The sequence below is a fragment of the Arvicanthis niloticus genome, chromosome 11, assembly GCF_011762505.2.
Source record: "Arvicanthis niloticus isolate mArvNil1 chromosome 11, mArvNil1.pat.X, whole genome shotgun sequence".
NCBI classification, from domain to species: domain Eukaryota; kingdom Metazoa; phylum Chordata; class Mammalia; order Rodentia; family Muridae; genus Arvicanthis; species Arvicanthis niloticus.
In genome coordinates this window covers 59,014,483-59,027,839 of record NC_047668.1, presented here as the reverse complement: position 1 = coordinate 59,027,839, position 13,357 = coordinate 59,014,483, and the positions used below count along the sequence as shown (strand labels likewise).

The 13,357-nt window shown below is 48.6% G+C and overlaps 1 protein-coding gene across 2 annotated transcripts; it reads right to left on the bottom strand.

Annotated features, from left to right (window-relative positions):
* Positions 1 to 2,288: 2,288 nt before the first annotated feature.
* On the bottom strand, positions 2,289 to 12,068 carry Pcare (photoreceptor cilium actin regulator). 2 transcript variants are annotated; one of them, XM_034513998.2, is made up of 2 exons: positions 8,255 to 12,068; positions 2,289 to 4,369 (listed from the first exon to the last, which is right to left on the bottom strand). In XM_034513998.2, the coding sequence occupies exons 1-2, from the start codon at positions 11,878 to 11,880 to the stop codon at positions 4,138 to 4,140; spliced, it is 3,858 nt and encodes a 1,285-aa protein (XP_034369889.1). In that variant the 5' UTR covers positions 11,881 to 12,068; the 3' UTR covers positions 2,289 to 4,137. The 2 variants fall into 2 exon arrangements, with proteins under 2 accessions (XP_034369889.1, XP_076798365.1); XM_076942250.1 differs by having other exon boundaries at positions 2,289 to 4,366.
* Positions 12,069 to 13,357: the final 1,289 nt, after the last annotated feature.

The following is a 13,357-nucleotide window of genomic DNA, read 5'->3' as shown; positions in this document are numbered from 1 at the left end:
AGCAAGGGCAAGGCTCTTTGCCAGAGTGGGTAAGAATAGGTAGAAGGCTTTGAGAAGCTGTGCAACTGAACCTGCCCTTCATGCTACCAACAATGTTCTCCCTATGGCAGAACCAGAGACAAGGACTTTTGGGGAAGGCCTGGTCTCCAGAAGTTGATGCTTTAAGCCTTGCAGCTTGAAGTGGTTTTAATTTCTTTTGTATGAGGTTTAACTCACATGTAACTTAAACTAAGTGAAGTTGGTATGGCGACCAAGCCTCTACTTCTTCCAACCACCTGCTCTGGTGTCAGCTCATCACGTCGGACCTTTGAACTTCATTTCGTCTCTTGCTCCCAGATCCTCAGCTTTGGCAATTCTCTCCTGACATGCTCTGATAGAAGGTACTTCAGAATTCCCATAGCCTATGGGCCACTGGGCCATATGAGCACTTGGTCATTGCTTCTTGGGTCTAGTGGCAGTCGGAGCCTCACATTATATCACATGTAAAGACATATGGCAACTCATCAAGGCTCTCAGTACATGCAAACTCTTCTAGGGTGAGAAGCCGCATGCTTGGCTGACAGAGTGCTTGAAAGCTGCTGTTCACTGCTTCTGCTTGCAGCATATCATGTGGGTGGGGAAGGCCTAGTCTCTGGGAGGCCCCTAACATGCACCTTCATGGGACATGGCATAAGTTCATCCCTGGCTCTTCCAGGAGGTTATCTAGGGTGCTGACCCTCTGAGGTAGCACGTGTTCTGGTTTCAGGCTGGTTGCCTCCAGCACTCACAACTTCATTAGAGGCTCTCAGATGCTAATGTACTCAACATAATCTGAACAGTTTGGGCCCTTAGATGAGGGAGGCCTGGGTTGGTGATCTGCCTTCCTCTGGGATTATCTGGTTCATCTTTGCATCTGGGTTCCAGAAACTACAACTTTTAAAGAATCTTCTGTTACATCTACCTGTATCCAGTGTAGTGAGCAAGAGGCTCACACACTCACAAATAAGTACTAGAGAAAACAGAATTGTTACACAATCGGGCTTCTTTCTGCAATGGAAGAAACTGACACCTGTTCCACCTGGATGGCTGCAGTGGGTGTTGTTTGATAATGGGGTGATCTTTTGCTAGTCCATGGAGTCTTCATCTAAATCCCCCAAATCCTGAGCACTGCTTCTCAGTCAGTAGAAACCATTCTACTGCAAACGGTCACCAGGTTCTGTTAAAGAGATGTACTTTGTAAAGGAATTTTGATTTAGCCACAGCTAAAAATCTGTTGTGATAATTGTCACGAGGAAACTTTTTTTTTCAAAGTTTTACTGTAAAAACTTGAATCACTTGGCACCAGACTCCAGAAGTTTGACTCAGCACTGGCTAACTAATTTGAGCTGAACTGAATTTCCTTCTTACCTCGCCTGGATCATTCCTCTGCTGACAGGGTCCCCTACACCCCAATTTTATCTACTCTGTGTCTGTGTTATCCCAACAGCTAAGGCTCTGCCTTGTTTCATTAGAACCCCAGGAATCTACTTCTAATACAGTTCCCCAGATTGTGGTGACCCACAACCAGAAAATGATTTCATTACTACTTTTATAATTATATTAAGTATAATTATAATAAGTATAATTTTACTACTTCTATGAATCATAATGTAAATATCTGATATGCAAGATATCTGCCATGTGATCCTTCCAAAGGGCTTGGGACCCATAGGTTGAGAACTGATGCTCTAAACCTTAGACCAGGTCAAGAGCTACTTGCCAATCAGTGATCTCTAAAGCCAGTGCACTGGGTAAACTGTCAAAGGCCACTTGCATTGCTTGCTTCTGCTTGCCTTGATGTGCTGGGCTTGCCCTTATGTGCTGGGCTTGCCCAGTCCTGCCTGCTTGTTCCCCAAGCTGCTTGCCAACCATTTTGGGTGGTACCCAGATTGAAGACAGTGTGTTTTAGAGTCCATCCCAGAACTATACCCATGGCTCAGATACTGCTCTGAAGTCAACACAGCAATACTGACAAACATGAGCCTGCCTATCAGGGGCAAGCATGGCACCTCTTGGTCATTTGTTTAATCAATGGTGATTCTGGTGTCATTGAAGAGATAAGCCCTGCCACTCTCATTTTAATAACATGATAATTCACATGAGATTCATGTAGTCAGAGTCACAAGTCTGACCCTGGGGAGAGAAGAACAGGGGATAGCTGGAGACTCCAGGATCCAGCAGAACATGCGCTCGAGGCCACAATCTATTTTAACAACAACAGCAGCAGTAGCAACAACAACAACAACAACAACAACAACAATAACAACAACAAAGATTTGAGGTCTATAATTTTCTCAACTTGAAACATCAGCTTTGCAGCTGATCTGGTAAGTTTGGCCTGCCTAGCTGTACCCGTGGGTGAGAATTCTTGTCTTTTGACAACCCACTGAGCAGGCACTGAATCACCCAATTACAGCGAATTCTTTTCTAAATAGAAAGTACTCTACAGCTCCTGATGGAAACATTCCAGGATCTGCAAGCAAGTATCTAGCTGTTTGGCAGAAGTGGGGTTTGGGGCATGAACAGTGCTTCTTGCTTTGCTTCCAGCTCCAGCAGAACTTCTCTGCAGATGACCTAGGAATAAACTCGGCAAGAAGCTTCAGGGAGCCAGGCACGAGAGCCTACACCATACCCTTCCCGCCTCTGCAGTTTCAGCCCCTTCCTGGTGCAAAGGACAGGCCTCTTGCTTTAGAGGCTTGGTTGTGTTCACTCAGACCAAGAGGCATGTGAGGGCTTAGCCCAGCTGGAGAGTTTGATACACTCTGAGGCAGAGGGAGGAGAGGCTGCAAGCAGGAGCTGGAAGTTTTGTTTGTAGCATTGGCATGTGTTCTAGGGGTGGTTTTGAGGGGCTGGATGTTCTAACCCTCCTCATTTTCTCATGCCAGGAGCAATTTGCTTCTAAATAAAGCTTTTAATTGAGACTTCAACGCTGTGTTGCCACTTGTCTTAGTTCATCTTCTCCTTGATGAGACACAATATCCTAACAAAATCAGCTTAAGGGAGGAAGGGTTTATTTTGGCTCACGGGTTGGGGGATGCAGTCCATCATGGTTGTGGCAGAATTGGGGGTTGCTGGTCACATTGGATCTCCACCCAGGAAGCAGGAGGAAACGAATGCTGGTAGCTGGTTGCCTTCCTCTTTCTGCAGTTCAGGACCCTCCCCACTCCATGGAATGGTGCCAGTTACAGTGGGGTAGGTCTTCCTACCTCATCGAACTGAACCTAGAAAATCTGTCACAGACATGACCAAACACTAACCATCATACCATTTAACCTTAAATTAAAAAGGCTCCTTTTTATTCTCTTAATTCTTATGCCATAGGCAGGTACAGTGATGGAGTGTTCAAAGGCAATGGAGCATAATGCAGATCACAGAGTCTTAGGCCACCCACATCTGTACCCAGTTTTGCTCCATTCTCATGTCTGTCTGAACCTCAGAATGACTCATGGGGGCCCCTCCCCTGACACATTTGGTTTTCTTTCTTCTTTCTTCTTCTTCTTCTTCTTCTTCTTCTTCTTCTTCTTCTTCTTCTTCTTCTTCTTCTTCTTCTTCTTCTTCTTCTTCTTCTTTTTGGTTTTTCAAGACAGGGTCTCTCTATGTAGCCCTGGCTGTCCTGGAACTCGTGCTGTAGACCAGGCTGGCCTCAAACTCAGAAATCCACCTGCCTCTGCCTCCCAAGTGCTGGGATTAAAGGCATGCGCCACCACTGCCCAGCCACATTTGGTTTTCTTATCTGCAAAACTGGAGGACACTATTTCACACAGTGTTGTGGTTTAGATGATGCATGATTACCGTCAGTCATTTTGTAAGACACGTGGCCCTCTAAGCATGAATATACTATTCCTGTAATTAAGGCCAGCACTCGAAAAGGTAAAGGGTATTGTTGTGGGATCTAAAGTTTTCATTGACATTTAAACCCAAGACAGAGCAGGATCTGGAGGTGAATCCAGCTGTTGCTTACAATTTTGGAGACCCTTTGGTGGGACATCTTTGAGGTCTTTCCAAGTCAACCCCAGTGTGAGTTGGTTTGCCTACCACCCATGGTGCAGTGTGAACACGTCACTAGTACTTCATGTGTTCTAGGGTGACTGGCATCAGTGTGACCCCACTGGCCACCTGTCACGATACGTCCTTGTGCTGGGGCTGTGACTCTGACTGGGATCTGTCTTGGCTGCGGTTCATTCGTGCTTCTGGCTGCAGCCCATGGCCCAGCACACAGAGCTCCAAAGGAGATGCCCACTTGGTGTTACTACCCTGCACTTCTGGGACACGGGAGTTGTTCCAAGGTGGGAGTTCTTGCTTGGAGCTCTCCTCATTGCTGCTGCTGCTGCTGCTGCTGCTGCTGCTGCTGCTGCCAAGAGAAAGTACAAGGACAGGTCAGACACTCCTCCACTGTTCCTTCTGGCTCCTTCCTTGTACCTTGCTCTCCTCTGCCCATCCCTCCCCTCCTCATCCTTCTTACATCTAGCCTAGGGTTTGGCCTGGGTACCAGGCCTCTGCCTTTCCATATCACGCTTGGCAGTCTCGATTGTCGTTTTTTGCATGCCTGGTCTGGTTAGGCATAGTGAGACCCAGCTCCCGGCACTTCCACGGCAGGCTGATTCCTGCTTTCTCCTCTATGTGAGAATCGTGTGGCTCTGAACTGAGCCCGAGAGGACTGAGTCTTTATTTTGTTTTGCTTTTCTAAAGCACATCTTGCTTAATATAGAGCTAGGATTAATTGCTTGAATTAAAAACAACAGTAACAGCAAGGGAAAAAAAAATATCCTCCCTGTTCGGCACAGCTGCCATTCTTTCCCTAAATGGAATCAAATAGAAATGGCTTTGCAGTCCCACCCAGTGTTTGGTTAGACTAGAGCTTCCCTACCCCTGAGTGTCGTAAAGGTTGTGAAAGGGGAAAGGACCCTCACAGAACTCCAACTCTGATTGGCTATGCTTTGGGAAATGGGGTACAATTATGACAAGCATGGAACAAGCCTAGGTAGGCAGGACTGACTCTGAAAGCCACACAGGGCTGGCTGCTGCCAGGCTGGCCTCAGGATCTCTGGGGGAGGCTGGAGTCTATCTGGCTGGGTTGAAATCTTGGTTCTTCCTCTTGCCAGCAGTGTGCCTTGCTGCATGTGAATCAACCACTGAGTCTGAGTTTTTCCTTTGTAAACTGGAAATCGTAACAGTGCCGAGCTCCCCGGGGGCCCCGAGGTAACAGTACTGGGTGACATAGAAAACTGTGCACAACTTAATGGGGACCTGACTTTATGATGCTGCTTTATAGGAAGTCTCACCCAGAAGGGGCTCTAGGGACCATACATCATACAGTTTTGGTACCCAAGGCTCAGAGAATTGGGCTTTGGCTAGAGAGCTCTTAGTTACTTCCAGAGCAGGACGAGAGCTCTGACTCCCACCTGTACAGTCCTGTGACATTCTGCCTGTGACAACATGCTCTTGGCTACTCTGCACATAGGTGTCAAACCAGTGGGCAAGCTTGTATTTGGATATGAACAACATCAAGGTGAGAGGAGTAGAGTGTGGTCAGGGTAGAGCATATTCATATATTTCAGGATCAAGAAGCCCATTGGGTCTTCGAGCCACTGTCACAGGGCTCTTCCTGCAGGTGTTTAGGGAACACAGTGATCTCTAGCCCACAACTGCCTCTTCATTTGTCTCCCCGGGACCTTGGGAAGTAAGAAGCACACATAGGTTGTACTTCATCCACGCCCTGGTCTTTGTTGTTCTCTGTGTTCCAGGGGCTGGAAGGGAGGGGAAGAGACATGCTACCCCGAGAAGGCTGACACGATGGCATGAAAGTTTGATTTAAAATGCTATGTCTGTCAGCCCCACCCGAGTTCCATTGTCTGCATGAAGCTGAGGCCAGGAGCTTGCTAATTTACAGGCTGTCACTCGGTGGTTGTTGTTCTGTATCTTTCTGGAACTGTTAAGACAGACTGCCTATCTGCTGTCCTGCCAGCCAGTGGGCAGCCTGAGCCAAGCACCCTGTGGGACTTGTATAATGCTCCCGCCTTACCAGTTCAGGTCAGGCAATGATGAGAAGCGTCACATGTAGGGGAGAAAGTCTAGAGCCTTCTGGAGTGTTTATAGGACTCCAATACTTTGAGACTAGAGATACAGTCTCCCCTGGGGGTTTAGCATATACACAGAGTCAAAGCTAGTGGTTGAGCTTCCTGGGGATACCTCAAAGGAATGTTCCTGATCCCCAGAGTGCGCCCCCCCCACAGGAGGATAAAAACGTCATCCTTTTTACAAAACAAACGTGTGCCTAATATGGAGTGACAGAAGGGGAGTCAATAACAACTCTAGGGCACTGCAGTCTGCATGCCTGACTCAGCTGCAAGGCAATACGCATGCCTGTGTATCCTTGCAAACACCCTGTTTGGAAGCACTCTCTGGCTCTCTGACACCAACTTGTTGTGTGGTCTTGGGGAAGTCATGCCTAAGTCCCTGGTACAGTTTACTCATATGTAGGATGGTAGAAAATTATACTTGTTTTCTGTAGAGAGGCAAAGGCTTGGTGTACCTACTGCGTACGGATGGTGGGAGACAGGCATTTCCCCTTGTATGTGCTGAGACTTTGTAGTCATACCCAAAGGGACGGGGATGGGAGCAAGTGAGAAAGTGACCTTCCACTTGACCTTGGTGGACTCTTCTTTCAAGTCACAAGCATGGCTCCTTCACACACACACACACACACACACACACACACACACACACACACACACACAGAGTATTGAGATTCAGAACATGAAACAGTCTTTTAGACTGTTCTATTTGGAGGAGAAGCCGGAGAGAAGGGCATTATTTTCTTCTTGAGCAATTTTACGCTCCTGCTGTTTTAAAATGTTAGTGTTTTTAATTAATGCCTTTTTATTGTTCCTGTACTCTCAAGCCCTCCTCCTGAAGGGCACAGTTTTAGAAATCTAATATCAGAGTAAGTAGTGTTTATCGAGGTTCTTAGAAAGAAAAGAGCAGAGTTATGCTAAGATTCTTGAAGAAATAATCAATATTTCATTTCTTTGAAGTGGCTGGGGAAGGTTATAGAACTATTACCATGCACAACTTTCCCGAGATACTATCTTTATTTAAAATTGACTGCCGAGTACTTTGTAAAAAAAAAAAAATTACCATTTATGCCTAGACACATTGTGAAGCCTGTGATGTATATCACCCAGGCAGAAATTAACTGCCGGTTGACACAGCTGAGAGCAATACCGACAGTAAGCGCTGGTGTCGGAGCATTGTCTGATCTGATATCAAGTGCCCTGATAGAGTGTGTCTCTAATAGGCCTCCAGTTAATATGTCCCCCCACCCCTACCCCTGCATATTCTGTAACACAATCTATCAATCATAGGAGTCCTTTCAATGCCCATGGGGTGGTTCTTCTGGCTCCTGGACCCCATAGCTCTGTGCTCAAACTGTCTGCAGGTTGGGCCTGTGACAACCTGTGCTGAGAAAGGCACACTGGGCATTCAGTCTCCCTGGGGCAGGAAGGGCAGCTTATCCTCTGGATGCTCACGAATGCCTCCACTCTACAGATGTCGGAAACCAGTGGAGATGTGGAGTCAACTCCTCGGGGATCTGGGAACCCACTCCACTATTTCTGTTCCTGTCTTCAGGACCAGCTATTCCTAAGATGTGATCTATGAGCCCGGGGTATCTCAGAGACACTTCTGGGTGTGTGTGTGTGGGGGGGGGGGAGCTCAAGGTTCAACCAATCTTTCTCATAATTCAAAGGTGTTTCTGGTCCATGTTCTTAGGAATGTGAGGGTAGTTTTGAATCAGTGGATGTGTAGTATGCACTATAGACGATCTGAGGGTTCAGCTGTCTTTCTAAGCCAGATGACACCAACAGGTCTGCAAGATGGAAATACTCCTTTTGTCAAATCTCTCTCTCTCTCTCTCTCTCTTACTCTATCTCTTCTTTTAATGAATATATATATATATATATATTTGGCCTGGCATGGTAACTCATGATTGTAATCCCAGAATTCAGGAGGCTAAGGGAGGAGGATTGTGAGTTTAATGCCAGGAATGTACTATTTTTTGTGAGTATAAAATGAGCTTATTCTTTTAAAAAATATTTAAATATGTCTCAGTTTAAACTTCTAATAAAAATAGTAGGTGTAACTCACATATATAATAACTACTGGGTTCTGGACAATTTAAAGGGTCCAAATGATTAGAGAACCTCCCAAGGGAGTCAACAACACAGGCACCTTTTACCTGTTTTGGCAGGGATGGGATTCCCAATCTGAGCCAGGCAGCTGAAGTGGGTCACCCTGCTGGTGCTGGCGGTCTGAAGCTGTCCTTTTGACAAAAGGCAGGGGGTTGAGGGCATTCAGAACTGTTCTCTTCTGTGAATCTGCCCTCAGTCGCGGCCCTGAGCTGCCCCTCCAGCCTCCTGTTGGCGTCCTCAAAAGGCCCCCAGGTTCTGATAGTGTCCGTGGATGGGATGTTGGGAGTGACGATTTAGCTTCAAAGAGAGAAGTGGAGGCTGGGAAGAATATGGAACACGTGTTCTTGGATGCTTTGGCTGTGGTAGTTTCACTGTCCCCAGAGTGACTTGAGTCCTTGGACCCCTGAGACACTGAGGGGGGTGAAGAGGAAGCAGAGGAGGGGGTGTTTGTTTCTGTCCGTTGGACAGGAGGGCTCCCTGGAGCTGGGTTGCACTGTGGGTGCTGGCATGGTGGGGAAGTTAGTTTCCTTGTGGATGATGGGCTCAGAGGTGGGCTGGGGGAGCTGAGGACAGCAGGGAGGCCCGTCTGGGACGGTCCCTGAGTGGAGGGCAGGTTCTGCAGCCTCCTGTCCCCTTGGGATGCCCACTGTGCTCTTGGGGGAAAGGCCTTTCTGACTCCTGGAGGGCTTCTCTCTGGACCCTTCCTGGATGCTTCTGAAGAGTGTGGATCTCGTAAGAATCTGGCCAGGCTGGACTCCAGGGTCCTGCCTTGCCCAGGTGTAAGGTTGGTGTGGTGCCAGGGAATTGCCTTCTGGTGATGCTTGGAGAAGCCTGCCACATTCTCTGTTCGTGCCTGAATCTGAGCCCCACCTTCTGCCTCTGGGCTTGGGCTAGCTGTTTGCTGGGAGTTCAGGCCCAAGGTCAACTTTCTGGAATTGCCCACATTCCTGGTGCTCCCGGGCCTGGTGCTGTGTAGCCTCGGGGAGTTGCCATTGCCTTTGCTGGGGAGCAAGTCCATGGGGCTCATGGAGGCTCTCAGCTTGGGGGAAGCCCATGTTCTTTTTGGATGGCTAGCCTCTTGAAGCCCTGGTAACAGAGTCTCTTCCAGGGAGCTCACTATTGGCTGGCTGCATTCTGGATGCTCCAGAGCAGTGAATGATCTGTCCATCAGGACTTCCAGAGGTGGTGGAGGAAGGTTCTCTAGGTCCTCCTCCACTTCACCGCTAATGTCTTTACTCTCAGATGCTTCTGCTGGAGGAAGAGAGGGATAGGGTGCGGAAGGCCTCCAGCCCATACCCACCTTGAGAGGGTCTCTGCCTGCTGCTGGAGAAATCTGGGGTTTAGGATACAGGGGTGCTAGCCCCCTGTATATAGGAAATCTGGGAGGTATGGCAGGAACTCCCCACTTCCTGAGGCAGGGGTTTGACCCCAAGTTCCTACAGTCCCTTGGCATCCTCAGACTCTCAGCAGGACTGAAAGTTTCAATAAGCTTCTTGACCGATGTTCTGGTGGGACAGGCCCTGATGTCCCATTCATTGTCCCTGGGAGGCCTACTGTTCTTCTTGCCACAGAAGATGACATGTGGCAGTGTTCCAGCCTTCCCCTGGCAGGGCTGATCACTGTCAAAGCAGGGACTACCTCTTTGGAAGATGCTCTTGTCCTGATTGGGCAAAATGCTGAAGTTTTGGGTGAGAGAGGCCTTGAACTTGCTGATGGCACTACTGGGACTCACCCTGCAGTTGGTGGGGGGCCATGGCAATGATGCCCTGGATGGCAGACATTGCTCCGGTCTCTGCCCCTGTCGAGTGGCACCCAGGGCATAAAATACCTCCAGCCTCTGACTGAGATCTGCCTGGACCCTCCTCAGCTCCTGGAGAGTGGGGTCTTCCACATGGCTCTTCAGGCATCCCTCTGATTGTGACCTCCTTTGTCTCTCAGGGGCCCTCCTGCTGCCACTGACTGATCTGGGTCTTGAAGGGACCACTATTCTCCCTTCCTCCTCCTCAGCCCAATCCTGGGGTCTGGAAGGCCCAGGGACAAACTTGATCCTTTCACTGATGGCCTCTTTCATCTTCAGAATCATTTCCTGGGCCTGGGGGTTCCTAAGTTTCTTGGAGTAAGTCTGAAACAGGCTTTCCCGGGTATCAGGTGAAGACCGTGGTCTTGAAGGTAGGGCTTCCTGTGGCTCAGGATGCAGATCCGTGCTGCTAAGTTCATCTTCCTCCTCTGGGCTGTTGTCTTCATCTTCACTCAGGGATGGAGCACCCATCAGCCCAGAGCTTTGAGACAGTTGTGTCTGCACAGGGATCTCAGTCCCTAGAGAGTCCCACGGAAAGCCTTTGGCAGCCTCTGGGGGCCTGGAGGTGACTGCTTCTGGGCCTGCACTGGAAGTGCTCAAGCTCCTGGCTTCCTCCTGTACTGCAGGTTGAACCTTTGCTATCCTAGGACTCGACAGTGGACAGTCCTGGGGTCTGTCTGAACCTGTCCAGTATGGACCTTTCTGCCAGGCATGCCCTGACAGCCTGGCCTCCACTTGGCCTGCAGTCGCCGGCTTCCATTCTCCAAGTTCTGCTGCAAAGTCCCAGCTGGCTTGCTTGCCCAGCTTCTCCACGGAGTGCACAGACTCATTGTCAGCACCAATGCCACTGTCCTCAGAGCATAAGGGTGGACCTAGCAGCCCTGGGTCACCATGGCCACTGGTCAGGCTCTCTAGCTGTCCCAGAGCCCTTAGGAGACATTCATCTATACCTCTCTTGGTGCTCAGCTTACCTTCCAGGTGGCCAGCAGTGGATCTGAGGCAGCTGCTGGAACCTTCCAGGAAGCTCCCAGTGAGGGCGGCCACTGTGCCATGGACCACCTGCAGCTTGTTGACTGTGTACTGCAGCAGCTGTTGCAGGAGGTCTGGGTGTTCCCAGGGCTCACCTTTCCTCACTGGCCATGCCAGATCCCCTCTAACTTCCCGGAGGAGCGCTTCTCCATCTTTAGAGATTTCTCCTAGAAGCTGGCTGGTCTCCTCAAAGCACAACATCAGGAAGCTGAGCATGGACTGCAACAGCTCCCAGGTCTGGCTGGCTTGCTGCACGAGGCGCACAATTGCTTCATATCTGGAAAGGCTGGTGTGCAGGTAAGCGTAAGCATGCTGGTGGGCCTTTACCAGGGGCTCAGGGAAGTCCACTCTGCCTTTTGATTCAGGAGTGGTTTGGTAGCAATGGTCCTGGCTGTCTGATTGATGGCACATTGGCTCTCTGTTCTCCTTTGAGGTCTCCTGAGGAGTGTTTTCCTTACTCTCTTTTGCAGAAAAATCTACTTCTTGTGTTCTGTGGGAGCCTTCTGTCCTGAATGAGACGTCTGTAGCCATGTGGCTTTGTGCTTTGCTCATCTGGAAGGTTTGGCTCTCTGGCATCAGTCCTTCCATATCTTTTGGAAGCTGACAAAGACCTTCAGCCATGGCCTGGAGCTTCTTGGAACTTGCTGTCTCCTCTGCCAGCCTCTCTCCCAGGTACAGCTCCCCACCAGGGTCACAGAAGGTGGAACTTTGAACCAGCAAAGGGATGGGGCATTTTTGGCTGCCCCACTGACATCCTGGCAAAATTGCTTTCGGCTTCTTAAAAAACTGAATGCCACTCTTGGCAACGCTGTTGCCGATGACGTTGTGTGATGGCGTGCACCCCATGGTTTCAGCTTGTCACCATCTTCTGTCTTCACTGCCTTTGGAGAATCCTTGGAACCGGTTACAGAAAGCTCGCTGGCTGGTCTATCTGGACAACTCCAGACCAGATTGGGAGTCCATGGTACAAACTCCTAGACTTGGAGCCCCTGCCACAGTGAAGAGGAAAACATGCCTGTTGCCCTAAGTTTTGATGCTGTTAGTGAGCATCAGGACGGTTCCGAGGGGCCCCAGTCTCACGGATTATGGACCTGTGTTTTGCTCATCTCCTGACAGATGTGGATGGCAAGCGGTACTTTAAGCTTATTAGGTTAATCACGCCCCAGCCAGTCAGCACTCGGCATGCTCCAATATAGAACTTCTCAGCATTTACTATCTTGGGAACAGATTATTTTGGCACGTGTTTGTGCTTTAATTCTGCTCAGATGCCTGCCATAGGAAACCTAGAGAAAAGAATCATAATTGCAAAAGGCTTGGAAGACATTGTGGGAGGGAAATGAGGGCTTGCTGATTACAGAGCCTGGGAAAGAAGTGACCTTTGTAGTTTAATAAGGGCAAACCAGCTAAAGGCTCTGGTCTGCTTTTATCAGGAAGATCCAAATGCTGGGCACGGTGATGCATGCCTGAGATTCTGGCACTCAGGGGGCTGGGGCAGGAGGATGGCTAGCCTGTTTACCCAGTGAGTTCTAAGCTAGGCTGGGCTACAGAGTGAAACTCTGTCTTAAAGAAACAAAACAAAGCAAGACAAAACAAAATGCAGGAATAAACAAGAACTTCAGCAATAGAAAATGGAGTCAGATAGGAGGAATCATGGTCTTCCTGGTCTGGAGGAGGAAGGTAGGAACACTCACCATCATACAAGCTCAAGCCTAGCCAACAGAGCCCGCAGTGACTCAGGGCCATGGCCTTCTGGGAAAAAGGCTTTTTAATAAACGTCTATAAGAAAACAAGCAAATCCTGGGCAGATTATTTGTTCCCAAGAACGTAAGTCTAACACACAACATAGTCTATACCTCCCTCCCCCCACATCCCTTTTTTGAGTGAAGGTCTTACTCACTATACATCTCTGGCTGGCCTGGAACTTTCTGGGTAGACCAGGCTGGCCTTGAACTTACAGAGATACCCTGCCTCTCCCTCCTGAGTGCTAGGATTAACTCTGCTACTCCTAACTCTGCTTCCTTTTAAACATCATTACTGCTAGGGAAGTCTAGAGCAGGCACATTCAATATACTGCCTAACATGAAACTGGAAACTTACTTAAAATATTATTATTATTATTATTATTATTATTATTATTATTATTATTTTGATTGCACAGTTCTCAAGTGTGAGCTTTGTAGACGACACTATCATGTTGTTCTAGAGAGTAAGGGATTGGAAAAGGGAGATGCAGGTTGACTTGGGGAAATAATAATAATAATAATAATGTTTATTTTTGGAACTGTATAACTCTGGTTGGCTTTGGGCTCAATGTAGTCCTATC